This window comes from Notolepis coatsorum (assembly GCF_963971535.1).
Source record: "Notolepis coatsorum genome assembly, chromosome: 18".
NCBI lineage: Eukaryota > Metazoa > Chordata > Actinopteri > Aulopiformes > Paralepididae > Notolepis > Notolepis coatsorum.
In genome coordinates, this window is record NC_140182.1 from 3,024,000 (window position 1) to 3,041,670 (window position 17,671).

At 39.5% G+C, this 17,671-nt stretch overlaps 1 protein-coding gene across 1 annotated transcript; it reads left to right on the forward strand.

The window, feature by feature from the left end:
* Positions 1 to 201: 201 nt before the first annotated feature.
* LOC311245213 (troponin I, fast skeletal muscle-like) lies at positions 202 to 14,270 on the forward strand. The gene is made up of 7 exons (XM_084335031.1): positions 202 to 289; positions 1,614 to 1,646; positions 2,013 to 2,049; positions 9,278 to 9,406; positions 13,572 to 13,661; positions 13,767 to 13,940; positions 14,084 to 14,270. The coding sequence occupies exons 2-7, from the start codon at positions 1,639 to 1,641 to the stop codon at positions 14,162 to 14,164; spliced, it is 519 nt and encodes a 172-aa protein (XP_084191157.1). The 5' UTR covers positions 202 to 289; positions 1,614 to 1,638; the 3' UTR covers positions 14,165 to 14,270.
* Positions 14,271 to 17,671: the final 3,401 nt, after the last annotated feature.

Sequence of the window (17,671 nt, forward strand, 5' to 3'; positions counted from 1 at the left end):
TGTGACAAACCCCCCCAACTTTCCTCCCCTTTGCAGCCCTGCTGCGTCATAAGGAGATATCTGATCAAGCTCCCCATCAAAGATGGTTAATTCATGAGATGACTCAGGAGGGGGTGATGTTATTTCAGGAGCTTGCTGGCCCATTGGTCAGGGGGGTTTGTCCCATCCATAAACAGGAACCCCCCAATCCTAATCTGACCCCCATATAAAACTCTGTGTGGATCCTTTTTGCTGCGACCAGCCAGTGTATTCCCCGCGAGCCACCCTCCTCATCTCTCTGTTCATATAGGTGAGATTATTAGACTTTTTTCTCCCCCTCTTTTTGCACACTTTGGTTGGAACTAGTGAGATAGAATAGTGAGACAAAGGCTGTAGTGAGATGATGTGCACGTAGTTAGTTAGTGGTGATTTAAAGGTCTATTCTTGACTTGTGTGGCAGGTGACAGAACGCATGGCTTCTGAGCTCGTTAATAAGCAACGAAGGAGATGGAAATGTGATCCAAGTCAGCAAGTATACGGCTGGAGGGGATTACTTGAGTTTGAGCTACGAGGACAGCTGTCACCGACCCCTCCTTGGGCTTACATGCTGTGTTTTTAATAAGAAAAAAGGGCTACATTAATGTTATTGATTTAAATTCAGTCTCCGCTTTGGTTACTTTGCCGTTGAAGGTTATTAATTTGTGCTGAACTGGTTGAGATTACTGGATGATCCGTCTTGAAGACCACTATATTATCAGAGCATTTATCTGTATTACTGAAAAACTGTGATTTACCTTACCTTGCTACCTCTATCTTTTTGTATAAAAATGTTTATGCTTGCTTATGCCTGTATTTTTTACTGTTGTGAAGCACTTTGAACTGCAATTTCTGTATGAAACGTGCTATACAAATAAAGTTATTATTATTATTATTATTATTATTATTATTATTATTATTATTATTATTATTATTATTATTATTATTATTATTATTATTATTATTATTATTATTATTATTATTATTATTATTATTATTATTATTATTATTATTATTATTATTATTTGTCTGAATGGGAGAGTTGAGAAGTCTGAGTTTGACTCATATAAAAACAATTCATTGAAAGATGAAATGTACTTAAATGTATTAAAATAATCCTAATACCTGTTTTTTTCTTGTTATGAACCATCATGATTGCATATTATCTTTTTCATTGTTTTAAGAGTGTAAAACACATTTATGTTTGTGAAGTGTTGTCAGAGGTATTTGGCTATAATTTGTTTGACTAATATTGTAACTGCACACCAGAATACTTAAGAACTTGCATTCCTTTGGCGATATTATACCTCCTTGTGTCCAAAGATGTTTTTTGTTGAACATCTGTAAAGTTACTTACACACATTGTTGACACATTGGAGTCCTGTCTCCAAAATTAGATCTGTCTGTACTCGACTCAGATCTCATCATCAAACATGAAATAGATCATATTCCCAAGGAGTGTCTGCATTGCTCCCAGTGATTCATTTGAGAATAAATAAAAGTTTCAAATGAAATGATATCTAAGCAGCCATTAATCTAAATCAGACGCGTCCTCAAAGCACCGCGTCTCAAACTGTCCTCTTCTTGTCCGTCAACAGGTTGTGCAGCACAGAAACATCAAAGATGTCTGAGTAAGTATTTATTATTATTATTATTTATTTTTATTTGCTATTGACTGTAATGGCTATAGAGTTAAAGTAGACAGACTTGTTGGTGTTTTATAAAATCACATTTATTTAAAATTTGTATTGATATTTACATTATTATTATTATTATTATTATATATGTTTTAATTTTATTTACTCCTTCATTTATTCTTTATATTATTTATTATTGTGTTCTGGTATGTCTTGTTATATGTTATGTAAAAAGAAAAAAGTTAAAAAAAAAAGATTTGAAAAAAAAAAAAAAAAAAAAATGATATTTACATGTTGCATTTGGTATATCTAATTCTGTTATGATGCTAACTAGTGCCTCTAATCCACCACTTGTTACAGTAAAAAGATGAACTCGAGCCGTAGGCACGCTCTGAAGGTATGTAATGCGACTCTGCAATCACTTCATTTGTGTTTACCCTAAAATGATGACCATTGCTGAAATGTGAGTGAGAGCAACTTCTGAGAGTGTGAGACGATTCCTTGCACCTCCTGGTGGCTGAAAAGGGAACAACAACAACAACACCCCTATAGTGTGCTTTGGCCCTGAGGTACAAGTGTGGTTCTACAGGCATCCTTTGCTAACTTGCACACGTGTCACATTTAAAAAAATATATATATTATTTCTTTATTAAAGAGGCATTATTTCTTTATCAAAGAGGCATTATTTATTTATCAAAGAGGCATTATTTCTTTATTAAAGAGGCATTATTTCTTTATCGAAGAGGCATTATTTCTTTATTAACCCTTTGATCGCCGGGGTTAAATTCATAATTTACCATCCCTCGCCAGCCCTATTTAATATGGAGAAGTTCCCCTTCTTTGCAGGGCTATAACTTTTTAAATTGTATTGCTAAATTGACATTAATATGGCCCATTCAAAGTCCTATATCTATTGTTCAGGGTGTAGCAACGTTATACTTTTTCATTCACATATTCATACTAAAATACGGTCTAAAGTATAAGTATGTTTTTATCGTTTTCTGCAGCTTTCTCCAGAACGTGATTTATAGCTCCAAATGCATTATATTGATGATGAAATACAGTTTGATAGCAATCGGCGCAAGATAAAAAATGTCAACTGGACGTGGTTCTAGAAGTTACTACGTATGATCTGATGTTGACCGGATGGGCGGGGGGTCGTTTATAATTCCGTGGGCAACGTTATATCATTCATCTAGTGTGGGTGATATGATCATTGGAGCAGTTAGTATAGAAGACATTACAAAATAACGCTGAAACTCACCGTAGCTTCCTCGCGCCGTTGGGAGATGAGCGTGGAACAGAATTTTTTCTATTATGGGATATAGAAATACCCGATCCATTTCCAGGTTGTATAATAGTATATACGTCCAAATCATGTTGTTTATCGAGTTATTGGCAACGGATCGATATCCATTGTGTCGAGCTCGAGTCCCGGGACCTATAGCGAGTGGTCGGACCAAATTGAAATGAGCACCAGCGTCCACTTCCCTGTTTATGCCCTGGGCGATCTGCCGATCGGCCACCAGATGGCGCTCTTGAACCGTTAGAGAGTTGACAGGGGCTCACCAGTACATATAATGTCTCCGGGGGAGAAATATGATTTCGATCACAGATTTTTGAAATATTGATATCAATGACGCTGTACAGCGTCATCGGCAGAATAAGCATGGCGGGGAATGACGCTGAAAAGCGTCAACGGCGATTAAAGAGGCAGTGTGTTATGCTACGTGGTAATAATATGAAGAAGGATATCTTTATATCTTTACGATGCATCACTGAGCACTGAGTGACAGTTACCATCTACTTTTACTTTCAAAACAACATTGTCAATATTACACTTACAGTACACTTAATGTAGATCTCTGTCTATTTTTACTGTATATTTATATTAGAATGTACATACATTACATAGGAAATGTGAATCCCGGACCGTACTTTATCTGATCTTATTATTATTATTATTATTATTATTATTATTATTATTATTATTATTATTATTATTATTATTATTATTATTAGGCTTATTATTATTAGGCTTATTGTATTCCTTATTCTTAGGCCATCTTTTGTTGTTCTTATTCGTGATTTGTTTGTCTACCTAAATGTTTACTGTGACTGTGAGCGACCTGTAGTGTCAAATTTCCCTTGGGATGATTAAAGTATTTCTATTCTATTCTATTCACGCATACTAAACCGCTCTGCGTGGTTATGCTGATGCATGCTTGAGCTCAGCTCTATTTTTATCTTTCAAAATGTTCAGTTGCTATCGCATCTGTGTTTCATTACACATATGAGTGCATGCCTACCAACTGTCTCCCCTGTTTTACTGCAACACTACCATCACCGACATCTAAGAAGGGAGATCCCCCCTTGAACGGCCCTTCTAAGGTTTCTCTCCTCCACACTGCCTGTGGTCCATTTTTTCCTATTGCTAGGTTTTAGTGAGTTTTTCCTTACCTTCGCGTGGGGTATGTCTGGGAGTGTTGCATTCATTTTGCATTTGTTTTTGGACTTTATGGTGTTTTTGTTTTGTTCTTGATTTATTGTGATGTTTCTGCTTGACTTGTTTAAAGAAGACGTGTATGTAAAATTTGATTTGATTTGATTTGAATCACATTAGGCGAGACCGGGGGCAACACCTGCATGTGCACCAAACCAAAACAAGAAGTGTGTAACTCACTCTGGACCCACTCCTTGATGGTGTCTCTTGTCTCTTGTCTCTTGTCCGCTCCTTGATGGTGTCTCTTGTCTCTTGTCCGCTCCTTGATGGTGTCTCTTGTCTCTTGTCCGCTCCTTGATGGTGTCTCTTGTCTCTTGTCCGCTCCTTGATGGTGTCTCTTGTCTCTTGTCCGCTCCTTGATGGTGTCTCTTGTCTCTTGTCCGCTCCTTGATGGTGTCTCTTGTCTCTTGTCCGCTCCTTGATGGTGTCTCTTGTCTCTTGTCCGCTCCTTGATGGTGTCTGTTGTCTCTTGTCCGCTCCTTGATGGTGTCTCTTGTCTCTTGTCCGCTCCTTGATGGTGTCTGTTGTCTCTTGTCCGCTCCTTGATGGTGTCTCTTGTCTCTTGTCCGCTCCTTGATGGTGTCTGTTGTCTCACCAAAGGTCAAACTGACGTCTTATCCTCCCATCATGTCATTTGTCTTTTACAATGATCTATTTTTAGGGTATGGAAGTGTTTTTCTTTTTTACGTCAACCTTATTTTCCTCTCGCTGTCTTGATATTTTATGAATATGAATCAGGTATGCTCTCCTCTCTCTAAATCATCGAACTGTCTAAACATTGATGTCAGTGCTGTTGCATAAATATTCTATATTCATGAATGAATGAATGAATGAAAACTTTATTTAACAGATTGCAGAATGGGTACAATACAGTACGGCTCAACACACACAATTGTTAAGGGGATGCAGACCAGAGAAAGACTTTCGTCTTGTTTACATCAGGGTCCCCCATTTTCAATTCATAGTGATTGATTCATAATTCATTGATTAATGATTGATTTCTTATTTCCATGTATAAAGTAATAATTAGATAAATAATGTGATGCATAAATAATTTGATGTGAAAAGCTAAATTCATTGGTCAACACCAGTTAAACGTGATAAGGCACAAAGTCTCGCGAGAGTATGTCACATTTAACCGCGGAAGTGACAGAGCGGGCGCGCGCTCTGATGGACGTCAGGTGAGCAGGTGTGAAACGCTGCTCGCCAAGTTTTAATAAACGACATTTTATGGACGTCTGAAGTTGAAGCAAAGACCCGTCAAAGGTATTTCATAGGACAAGGACTCAAGAACCTCTTTTCTTGACAAGCGGCCAACGAGGCATTTTATTTCTTTTTTCCGTAAATGCACTTTGTTTCATTCGCGAGCTAAGCGCCGTTGTATTTAATGACTGATGCATTTGTACCGTGTGTTCATTCAATAAATATAGTTCTTCTCGCGGCGTGAGAGGGACGAGGAGGTGTGATGATGAGCCCGAGATAATAAACGCCCGTTTATAAAGAACCGACCCGTGTCCGTGTGGCGTTGGGAAGATCACCTGACGTCCATCAGAGCGCGCGCCAGCTCTGTCACTTCCACGGTTAAATGTGACATATACTCTCGCGAGACTTTGTGCGCAAATGCGGAGCTAATGATGCTAATGATGGAGCATTGCCGTCGGTTGTGTGATAGTAAAGGGCTAACCTTCTGTCGTGTGGCAGTGAAAGGGTTAAAAAACCCTTTGCTCTCTCACCACGGTGACTTAACTTAACCCTTTCACTACCACACTACCAAAGGGTTAACCCTTTCACTACCACACTACCAAAGGGTTAACCCTTTCACTGCGACAATGCCAAAGGGTTAACCCTTTCACTGCGCCACTACAGAAGGTTAACCCTTTTCACTGCCACACAATGAATTTGCGGAGCTAATGATGCTAATGATGGAGCATCGCCGTCGGTTGTGTGATAGTAAAGGGCTAACCTTCTGTCGTGTGGCAGTGGTGTTGACCAATGAATTTAGCTTTTCACATCAAATTATTTCTGCATCACATTATTTATCTAACTATTACTGGGACCATGACATTTATACATGAAATTAAGAAATCAATCATTAATCAATGAATTATGAATATAGAATATTTATGCACTTACAGCACTTACAATTGATATCTTGGTCAAGGGTGATGACGTTCTAATCAGTGTTACTTATACAATTGCCCCCAACAGTGGTATAATGCGGATAATGCTATAGTGCATTATTTATAAAAAAAACAATACATATTCGTTTACATATCTCGTAAAAGAAAGGTACATGAGTTTTATAGATATAACATAAATCTATTACACCATGAGGTATGAATCAATATGGTATTATAACCTAGTAATCAATGCAATTGCCCTCAACATATAGGAGATTAGGCCACAAATCTCTTTGAGGAGACACTAACTTTATTCTATAATTGTAATTCAGGAAATGTTTGACTAAAAACATATTTAAAAACGAAAAACGAATTTAATCGCCTGTAGTGTGGTAGTGAAAGGGTTAACCTTCTGTAGTGTGGTAGTGAAAGGGTTAACCCTTTGTCGTTTTGCAGTGAAAGGGTTAACCTTCTGTATTGTCGCAGTGAAAGGGTTAACCCGTTGGTAGTGTGGTAGTGAAAGGGTTAATGCCTTCAGAATGAAGCTAGACTAATAATCTTAGCAGCATCCATTGCCTTTAGGAACATGTTAACTAATGTAATCTAATGTTACTACAACATTTGAATGAAGATATTACACTTGCCCCTGCATGTGAGGGCAAAATGTATTGTAACATTTGACATGTTGTTTTAGAATCAATATTGTGACCACAATGTGAGATGTAAATAGTTACTGACAAAACTGAATTAATGACAAAACAGATGCAATTGCCCTACATAAAGGTTCCTTATATAAATTCAAGATTCAACATTGTTTATTGTCATGTCACAGTTAAACAGACAGTTTGCCATACAATGAAAATCTTACTTTGCTAGTCCGCCCTTCACACAAAATCACACAATACTTAACTTAAACATATTTAAATACAAGCGAGTGCTAGAAAAAAGGAAAAAATTAGGGATGTCCGATATTATCGGCCAATATTGGCATAAAAATGTGATATCGGAAAATATCGGTATCGGTTTTCAAAAAAATATATATATATATTTTTTTTTACATTTATTTAACCTTTATTTACCCAGGCAAGCAAGTAAGAACAAATTATTATTTTATTTATTGTCAAAGTATGCATAACAAGAGATATGTAATGTTAATTACCTGAAATTATTCAGTTTTGGGGGGGGGGGGGGGACCTTGCATATATCGATATCGGTTGATATCTGTATCGGAAATTAAGAGTTGGACAATATCGGTATATCGGTATTGGTTAAAAAGCTAATATGGAGCATCCCTAGTAAAAATAGATCAATATAATGTGTACAAGGCACAGTGAGCAACACGTTCCGCTCAGTGTTTACATATAAACGCAGGTGACAGTGGGTCACAGTCTTCAGGTAACTGTGTGAACATCCAAAACGGTTTCAATTGCCCCTGGTCTCCCCCTATTGGTTGCCTCAAGTACTACATGGCTATAAACTCTCAAACTGTATTTAGAGACAGAGCTGTTGATCCTGGGGGCGTCACTTTGGGCAGCCGAACAGTGCTTCCGCGTTCGAGTTTTGCGCTCTGATTGGCCAGGTCATGTGACATGTGCGCCAATCGTGGGACAGCAAGTTCTGCGCCTATTTCCGGGTCTAACAGCCTGCAAACTATACCTGGCGTTCTATCGCCATGCTATAAGACAAACTCTAACCATAACCAACTTCGAAAGAGTGCCTAAGCTTAACCGTCGGAATCAGGGCAGGCGTTCTATCGCCACGCTCTAAGACAAGACAAACTCTAACCTTAACCGACTTCGAACGAGCGCCTGAGCCTAACCAGTGTAGAAACTTGCTGTCCCACGATTGGGCGTACATGTCACATGACCAGAAATGACCTGGCCAATCAGAGATGCGGAAACACTCTTCGGCTGCCCATAGTATTCAGGCATCCTGGGCTGATTGATTGATTGATTGATTGATTGATTGATTGATTGATTGATTGATTGATTGATTGATTGATTGAAATTTTTATTAACAGATTGCAGAATGGGTACAATACAGTACGGCTCAATACACACAATTGTTAAGGGGATGCAGACCAGAGAAAGACGTTTGTCTTGTTTACATCAGGGTCCCCCATTTTCAATTCATCATGAATGGCCTCTTTGTCAGCATTCTCAAGAGCATTACAGATGCTCGACTAGAAGAGTAACATCTGGGAGAAGAACAGCGTGTTTGTTCTGCTCCACAAAATATCTCTGGAAACGGAAATTCAGTTATGGCTTCAATCTTATTCAACAAAAAATAAATCCCACTTCATGAAAATCGTCCCATCAACTGTCTCTTGCTCTAGAATCAGCTGTAAGATGTTGTGACGACAAAGTCACAAGTTATACTGGGACTCGACTATTATTCACACGGTGAATGCACGACTATATACACTAGGGGGCGACAGTGGCTCGGGAGGTAAAAGCAGTCGTCTGGTATAATCCGGAGGTTCCCAGTTCGATTCCCGCTTGTCCAAATATGAGACAATTCAAACTGAATTATAAGGAAATGATGTTCACGAGGTACAGGGATGAGGAAGGGTCTTGATATTCACGGGTGTTTACATTTTTATTTGGTTTCTTTCATGTTTTACATATATAATTTTAGTTTTTTGTTTTGCATATATTTATATATATTTGTTTTGTAAGGTTTTAAATTAGTACACTCATTTGAGTTGTGGAAAAGGGGTAGGATTAAATACTGTAAGTGTATACTTCTTGCTACTCCTTTTCGAACATGTACATTTAGTTATGTTTTGCTTTTGTTTATTATAATTTTTTTTTCATTTCTTGAGATCAATGATTTGTTTTGATTTGATATTGTTTGTATTTATTTACATGTTCGAATCTTCGAAAATAAGAATTTAAAATCAAATCAAATCAAATGGGTAAAAAATGTGAGGAGCCTAATGTCAAAATGAAAACAGATCCCAGATGGATCAACACTCAGTGATTGTCCCTCTTGGCCTCCAGAGTCTGGTCCTGTCGGTCGCAGCCGGGATGATCGCTCAGGAGAAGAAGGACCTGATCGTCAGCAAGGCCGCCTACATGGAGGAGAACTGCCCCAACCCCGGCCACAGCGGGGACCAGGCCGCCCTCATGGTGACACTCCTACCTTTGTTTTTGTTTACTTTTGATGTATGTGAAGAGCATGGGTCCAACACAAGATGTGTAGATGATGTATAGACCTGTTCGCTGTATACGTCAGACTCAGTGTGCGCGCGCATCACCGGAGCAGAACAGCGGGGCAGACTACAATATATTTGCATTTGTTAGCCATGCTAGCTAGCGATCTAAACAATCGAGCCAGGCCAACGCTAGATATGTAAAAGGTGAAAGACTCGCACTCACAGCCATGCTGCTGATTTGGCAAAATGACATCCAGCCGTTTTAGTTTGAAACAACTTGTAGTGTCATGGTTTCTCCATAGAGCTCCATTATACTGTTAGTCAGGGGAGTGTCATGGTTTCTCCATAGAGCTCCATTATACTGTTAGTCAGGGGAGTGTCATGGTTTCTCCATAGAGCTGCATTATACTGTTAGTCAGGGGAGTGTCATGGTTTCTCCATAGAGCTCCATTATACTGTTAGTCAGGGGAGTGTCATGGTTTCTCCATAGAGCTCCATTATACTGTTAGTCAGGGGAGTGTCATGGTTTCTCCATAGAGCTCCATTATACTGTTAGTCAGGGGCGTGTCATGGTTTCTCCATAGAGCTCCATTATACTGTTAGTCAGGGGAGTGTCATGGTTTCTCCATAGAGCTCCATTATACTGTTAGTCAGGGGAGTGTCATGGTTTCTCCATAGAGCCCCATTATACTGTTAGTCAGGGGAGTGTCATGGTTTCTCCATAGAGCCCCATTATACTGTTAGTCAGGGGAGTGTCATGGCTTCTCCATAGAGCTCCATTATACTGTTAGTCAGGGGAGTGTCATGGTTTCTCCATAGAGCTCCATTATACTGGTAGTCAGGGGAGTGTCATGGTTTCTCCATAGAGCTCCATTATACTGTTAGTCAGGGGAGTATCATGGTTTCTCCATAGAGCTCCATTATACTGTTAGTCAGGGGAGTGCCATGGTTTCTCCATAGAGCTCCATTATACTGTTAGTCAGGGGAGTGTCATGGTTTCTCCATAGAGCTGCATTATACTGTTAGTCAGGGGAGTGTCATGGTTTCTCCATAGAGCTCCATTATACTGTTAGTCAGGGGAGTGCCATGGTTTCTCCATAGAGCTCCATTATACTGTTAGTCAGGGGAGTGTCATGGTTTCTCCATAGAGCTGCATTATACTGTTAGTCAGGGGAGTGTCATGGTTTCTCCATATAGCTCCATTATACTGTTAGTCAGGGGAGTGGCATGGTTTCTCCATAGAGCTCCATTATACTGTTAGTCAGGGGAGTGTCATGGTTTCTCCATACAGCTCCATTATGTCATGGTTTCTCCATAGAGCTCCATTATACTGTTAGTCAGGGTAGTGTCATGGTTTCGCCATAGAGCTCCATTATACTGTTAGTCAGGGGAGTGTCATGGTTTCTCCATAGAGCTGCATTATACTGTTAGTCAGAGGAGTGTCATGGTTTCTCCATAGAGCTCCATTATACTGTTAGTCAGGGGAGTGTCATGGTTTCTCCATAGAGCTCCATTATACTGTTAGTCAGGGGAGTGTCATGGTTTCTCCATAGAGCTCCATTATACTGTTATTCAGGGGAGTGTCATGGTTTATCCATAGAGCTCCATTATACTGTTAGTCAGGGGAGTGTCATGGTTTCTCCATAGAGCTCCATTATACTGTTATTCAGGGGAGTGTCATGGTTTATCCATAGAGCTCCATTATACTGTTAGTCAGGGGAGTGTCATGGTTTCTCCATAGAGCTCCATTATACTGTTAGTCAGGGGAGTGTCATAGTTTCTCCATAGAGCTCCATTATACTGTTAGTCAGGGGAGTGTCATGGTTTCGCCATAGAGCTCCATTATACTGTTAGTCAGGGGAGTGTCATGGTTTCTCCATAGAGCTCCATTATACTGTTAGTCAGGGGAGTGCCATGGTTTCTCCATAGAGCTCCATTATACTGTTAGTCAGGGGAGTGTCATGGTTTCTCCATACAGCTCCATTATGTCATGGTTTCTCCATAGAGCTCCATTATACTGTTAGTCAGGGTAGTGTCATGGTTTCGCCATAGAGCTCCATTATACTGTTAGTCAGGGGAGTGTCATGGTTTCTCCATAGAGCTGCATTATACTGTTAGTCAGAGGAGTGTCATGGTTTCTCCATAGAGCTCCATTATACTGTTAGTCAGGGGAGTGTCATGGTTTCTCCATAGAGCTCCATTATACTGTTAGTCAGGGGAGTGTCATGGTTTCTCCATAGAGCTCCATTATACTGTTATTCAGGGGAGTGTCATGGTTTCTCCATAGAGCTCCATTATACTGTTAGTCAGGGGAGTGTCATGGTTTCTCCATACAGCTCCATTATGTCATGGTTTCTCCATAGAGCTCCATTATACTGTTAGTCAGGGTAGTGTCATGGTTTCGCCATAGAGCTCCATTATACTGTTAGTCAGGGGAGTGTCATGGTTTCTCCATAGAGCTGCATTATACTGTTAGTCAGAGGAGTGTCATGGTTTCTCCATAGAGCTCCATTATACTGTTAGTCAGGGGAGTGTCATGGTTTCTCCATAGAGCTCCATTATACTGTTAGTCAGGGGAGTGTCATGGTTTCTCCATAGAGCTCCATTATACTGTTATTCAGGGGAGTGTCATGGTTTCTCCATAGAGCTCCATTATACTGTTAGTCAGGGGAGTGTCATGGTTTCTCCATAGAGCTCCATTATACTGTTAGTCAGGGGAGTGTCATGGTTTCTCCATAGAGCTCCATTATACTGTTAGTCAGGGGAGTGTCATGGTTTCGCCATAGAGCTCCATTATACTGTTAGTCAGGGGAGTGTCATGGTTTCTCCATAGAGCTCTATTATACTGTTAGTCAGGGGAGTGCCATGGTTTCTCCATAGAGCTCCATTATACTGTTAGTCAGGGGAGTGTCATGGTTTCTCCATAGAGCTCCATTATACTGTTAGTCAGGGGAGTGTCATTGTTTCTCCATAGAGCTCCATTATACTGTTAGTCAGGGGAGTGTCATGGTTTCTCCATAGAGCTCTATTATACTGTTAGTCAGGGGAGTGCCATGGTTTCTCCATAGAGCTCCATTATACTGTCAGTCAGGGGAGTGTCATGGTTTCTCCATAGAGCTCCATTATACTGTTAGTCAGGGGAGTGTCATGGTTTCTCCATAGAGCTCCATTATACTGTTAGTCAGGGGAGTGTCATGGTTTCTCCATAGAGCCCCGTCGTATTATCTTTTAGCGCAGCAGCTCGCGCAGGTCCGGGGCAACTTAGTCACGTGACTCAGTTGGTATCGCTGATTGGTTCTTGCTGAACAGGTTGCTAGGGGAACAGCATGTTTATTTCCTGTCAGTTACTGATAAAAAGTTGAAATTCGTCTATATTGACATTGTCTGCTAAATTGAGGCCTTTGCTTACTAGACAATAACAATATTGAAAATGCAACTGTTTTTTTTTAAATACTGAGTAATGAATGCTGTATAACATTTTCTCAGTGAAAATAATAGCTAACATTATGCTGACATGAATTTTTTTGTCTAATATTACATTACACAAGGTGCTTTATAGCACATTATACAGTAGATTCATAATCATTATTTTATTCCATATTTATTTTCATATCTTATTCCATTATTCCATATTTTCATATACAAATAATATTTTTGCTCCGTTACCTGATGTATTGTACAGCTGTGTACCAATGCATACCAATACATTGACAAAAAGTACTTCCCTCATATTTGTATAATAAACATGTCGGAAAGTGGTAAAAATGACCCCTCCAACACTTGACGGCGTACATACTGTACAAATTCCATCTAATAAAATAGGACCATGAATTGATTCCTACTTCTTGTCCCCACCATATAAGTCTCATCTGCCCACAACAGTGAAATAATAGTGTCTATTATAACGTATTATAGTGTGAATTTCTCCAGACCTCTCCTGGCAGAGCCGTATAGCAACACCCCACTATCCTATCAGAATTTTGCCTAAAGGTCACTATTTGACGGTATTACAGATTCAACCTTTAAAATATATGTATATATATTATTTTAAGTTTTTGCTGACGCTAACAATTCCAAATAAGACACTGGGTGGATTATATATAGGCATAACTTGTGAATGATATTTCTGTTCACGACAGGAAACATGCAAAAAGTTGCACGCAATCCTTGACAGAATTGATGAGGAAAGGTACGACCACGAATCCAAGGTGGGAAAGGGAAACAAAGAGGTAAGATCCCCGTCATAACGCAACACAAATAATATTGTATTTCATCATCGAGTGTAAACCGGCGTGCACTGTTGTTGTTCAACCTCAACCTCCACGACTTCCCAGATCGAGGACCTGAAGATCAAAGTGGTTGAGCTGGCTGGCGTGAAGAAGCCCGCTCTGAAGAAAGTACGCATGTCCGCCGACGACATGCTCAAAGCTCTGCTGGGCTCCAAGCACACAGTGAACATGGACCTGAGGGCCAACCTGAAACAAGTGAAGAAGGAGGTCAAAGAGGAGGTAAGAGACTCACGAAACATCCCGACGGGGTGGAGCTGTCGCAGGTGTACAGGTTGAGATATAACAACGGAGGCAAAGCAGGTGTGAAAAAATCCAAAATGTCTGACCCTTCTTGACACGTCAATTATCTATCTGTCATACAGCCTGCAGAGGCAGCGGGTGACTGGCGTAAGAACATTGAAGACAAGGCTGACAGGAAGAAGATGTTTGAGACACCCGTCTAGACAATTTAACGGTCATGCTTGTACTTTCTCTTGGGCTCTTGACACTTTTTATTTTACGTTTTTTCAAATTGAAATGCTTATTGTCTCATTAAATCTCTAAGTTTCAGCTTTGTCTTTGTATTGTACGTTTGTATCTCATGGCGGTAGAGTGTTAATTTGCCCCCTAGGTCACAGTTATTTAGAATGTCAACAGACGAGACACGCCGTTACAAAAACAGACACTTCATTTTCCCTTCTGTGTCGTTGTATCTTGCAACTCCTTTTGTGGTGTTGTTCAACTTTTTACAAATTCCCACCATTTTGTAATAAATGCATTTGTTCTCTTACATTTGCTGTCATGATATATTTTGTCGTTGACTCACTGATGGGCACAACAACAACACTACAATCAGAGTGCAGGACACACCCTTGTAATCTTATGATACCAACTCTTTGTTCAAAGCTAAAAGGAAAAATAAGTAGGGATGCTCGATATTGGCTTTTTTACCGATACCGATATTTTCCAACTCTTAATTTCCGATACCGATATCAACCGATACCGATATATGCAGGGTTAACATTAAATATATCTCTTGTTGTGGAATTAACACAACATTATGCATACTTTTGACAATAAATAAAATCAGAATTTGTTCTTACTTGCTTGCCTTGGTAAATAAAGGTTATAGAAATGTAAAAAAATATATATTTTTTTTGAAAACCGATACAGATATTTTCCGATATCACATTTTAATGCCGATATCGGCCGATAATATCGGACATCCCTAAAAATAAGTAACCAAACCGAATTCACAATATATATATTTAAAACATTTGGAATCGATTATGCAAAGCTGTGATTCAAAGAGCCAACTATACCAGCTGCTATTTACTGCATGACAATAAAAGACCGTTTGAATGGTCATTTGGACTGAATGAGACCATGTAGAAACCTTGAGGAAATGCACACATACATCCCCCTGGGTATTAATATTAACCTACCGCTGTGTCCACAAATTCAGCCTCGCTATATTCTGCAGCTCCAGAAATGTTCACACGACGACATCACAGATTAGAGCTTGTATGGCCTGTGTGTCTTCAACCATTATCTGAATAAATAAAATAAACCTCGGTCGTTAGCGGTCGTTAGTGGTTAACATATGTATTCGTTCGGTACGGTATGGTACACACTGAAACGGTTCGGTACGGATACGTGTACCTTTACACCCCTAGTACACATGGTATTCCTACTATACAACTGCAAGTTTAGTGGTCAGAGAGTTTCAAAACACAATTACATGGTTCTTCATCTGAAGGGTTATATTTAGTAATTCGGTTCTCAAAAAAAATTAAAAAAAATCAAAATACTGAATGACAAAGGGAATGGTGGGAAATCAATTGAATTCAAAAGGACAACGTTTAGTTTGTTCAAACAGGGTATAAATGAAGCACATTAAAGGCACACAGGCGACGTGTTTCGATGTGATACTGCTTGAGCGAGAGCTTCAGATGCAGTCTGTAACACACAGGAAACACGTCGACTGCGTACACTGCATTTTGACAAACAGATTTAATAAAGTCCACACACTGAGGAACTCCCTTTTATCTCACTGTATGATCACCGTACGTGCGATGGCTGGAAACATTACGTATAAGGTGATAATAAACTCAGGTGAAAGGGACTTCAATCAATCAATTCAATCAATCAATCAATCAGTTCCTCAGTGTGAGCACCTGAGCTTGACTGTGTGCCTCTCCAGCCAATATATTGAGCTCTATTCCTTTAGCCGCTCAATATGAATTAATATCAAATCAAATCAAATGTTGTAATGCGCTAATAGAAGTACTGTTTGCATCCAAATGGCTTCTCACCACACAGCCCCTTTCTTTCACATACTGTATATATGCTGCATGACTCAGATCAACCACCAGATGTCAGCAGAGATGTCTTTTTGGTCTTTCTTCACTTATTAGATTAGACTGTTTCCCATTGATTGATTGATTGATTGATTGATTGATTGATTGATTGATTGAACATTTTATTAACAGATTAGCAGAATGTGTACAATACAGTACGGCTCAATACACACAATTGTAAAGGGGATGCAGACCAGAGAAAGACTTTCGTCTTGTTTACATCAGGGTCCCCCATTTTCAATTCATGATAACATTTAGGACATACACGACATACAGATATACAGCACTGCTACATCTAGACATTTATGACATACCAGATTTACAAATACAGTACTGTTTGTGATACAAGAAGAGTCTAAAAAAGAGAGTATACATTTGACAAAGAAACTGTACATTGGAGGAGGTTGGGTAGGGGGGGGGGGGGGGGGGTAGGTTGGGTAGGTGGGGTGGGGAAACATGCACTTGTCCTAATATACTAACCTACACTGTAGCACTCAGCACTTTGATGAACATTGTTACTCAGCTGATAGAGTTGTGCCCTTCCTGATGACTTGTTGTCGTGCAGAACTTGTAAGTCGCTTTGGATAAAAGCGTTCATCTAAATGACTAAATGTAAATGTAAATGAGAAAAGCCCCCCCCCCCCCCCCCCGCCTTTGTAAACAGTTACAGTGAAGTGGTAACTTTTCAGGAAGCTATTTTAACTAGAAGGTATAGAAATATACCACAAGAAATTATTTTTCCACTTCAAAACTACATGGTGAACCTTTCAAGTATTTTCAGTGACTATGATTTGTCCTGACACGATCAATGGTTGTATAGAGGTCGTTTAGTACACTTTTCTTTTTACAGAACATTATGGCCGTTATATCAGTTATATCATATGTGATGGAAAACTATACATTCCAATCCAATCCAACTTTATTTGTATAGCACGTTTAAAAACAACATGGTTGACCAAAGTGCTTCACAGTAAAAACCATAATATAGTAAAAAAAAAAAACACACATAAACACAATACACAATTGTCCCAATCTCTACTGCAAATTATAACACGGGTTCCTCCAATAGTGAAGACATTTTTTCTCTTTTGTTCCCGTGAAGTCGTTTTTTGATCAGTAATGGAGACTTTTTTTGGAGCATGTGAAGGTGAGCACCGAATTTAACTTTCCCCTTATTTTGTTGTCAATTTGAGTCTCTACGTGAAAATAGCATTTACCAAGGCATGCTGTTGTGTTTGGCTTAGAATGTTTGTTGGGCAGAATGAAGGCCTTTGTACCCATATACATGCACGCAGCACCAAACACATGGAGGCCAGTGGAGGAGCAGGTGAGGGCTATTTCTGGTCGTTTGAGGCAATGCTGTGTGGCACTGCACTGTTACTTCTATTCTCTATTTCTGTCACGCTTTCGTGTTTTTGTAAATGACCTCTTCATCTAATTATTCTCTTTATCTCCCGTATTCCAACTTAGATCAATCACACGTTCTGGGAGCTTTGACACAGCAACTCACGGTAAGAGGTCATTTCTTAAAGTACTGTTCTTCTTATTCTTACTATTCTTGTTATGCACTCCCAAGGGAAGCGCTCCCGTTTGTCACCGTTAGACAAACAA

Bases quoted from the DNA above. Each gene is read 5' to 3' on its own strand.
- LOC311245213 (XM_084335031.1), top strand. The intron at 2,050-9,277 runs GTATGTAATGCG...CTTGGCCTCCAG, and splicing joins GCCGTAGGCACGCTCTGAAG to AGTCTGGTCCTGTCGGTCGC. The intron at 13,941-14,083 runs GTAAGAGACTCA...TCTGTCATACAG, and splicing joins AGAAGGAGGTCAAAGAGGAG to CCTGCAGAGGCAGCGGGTGA.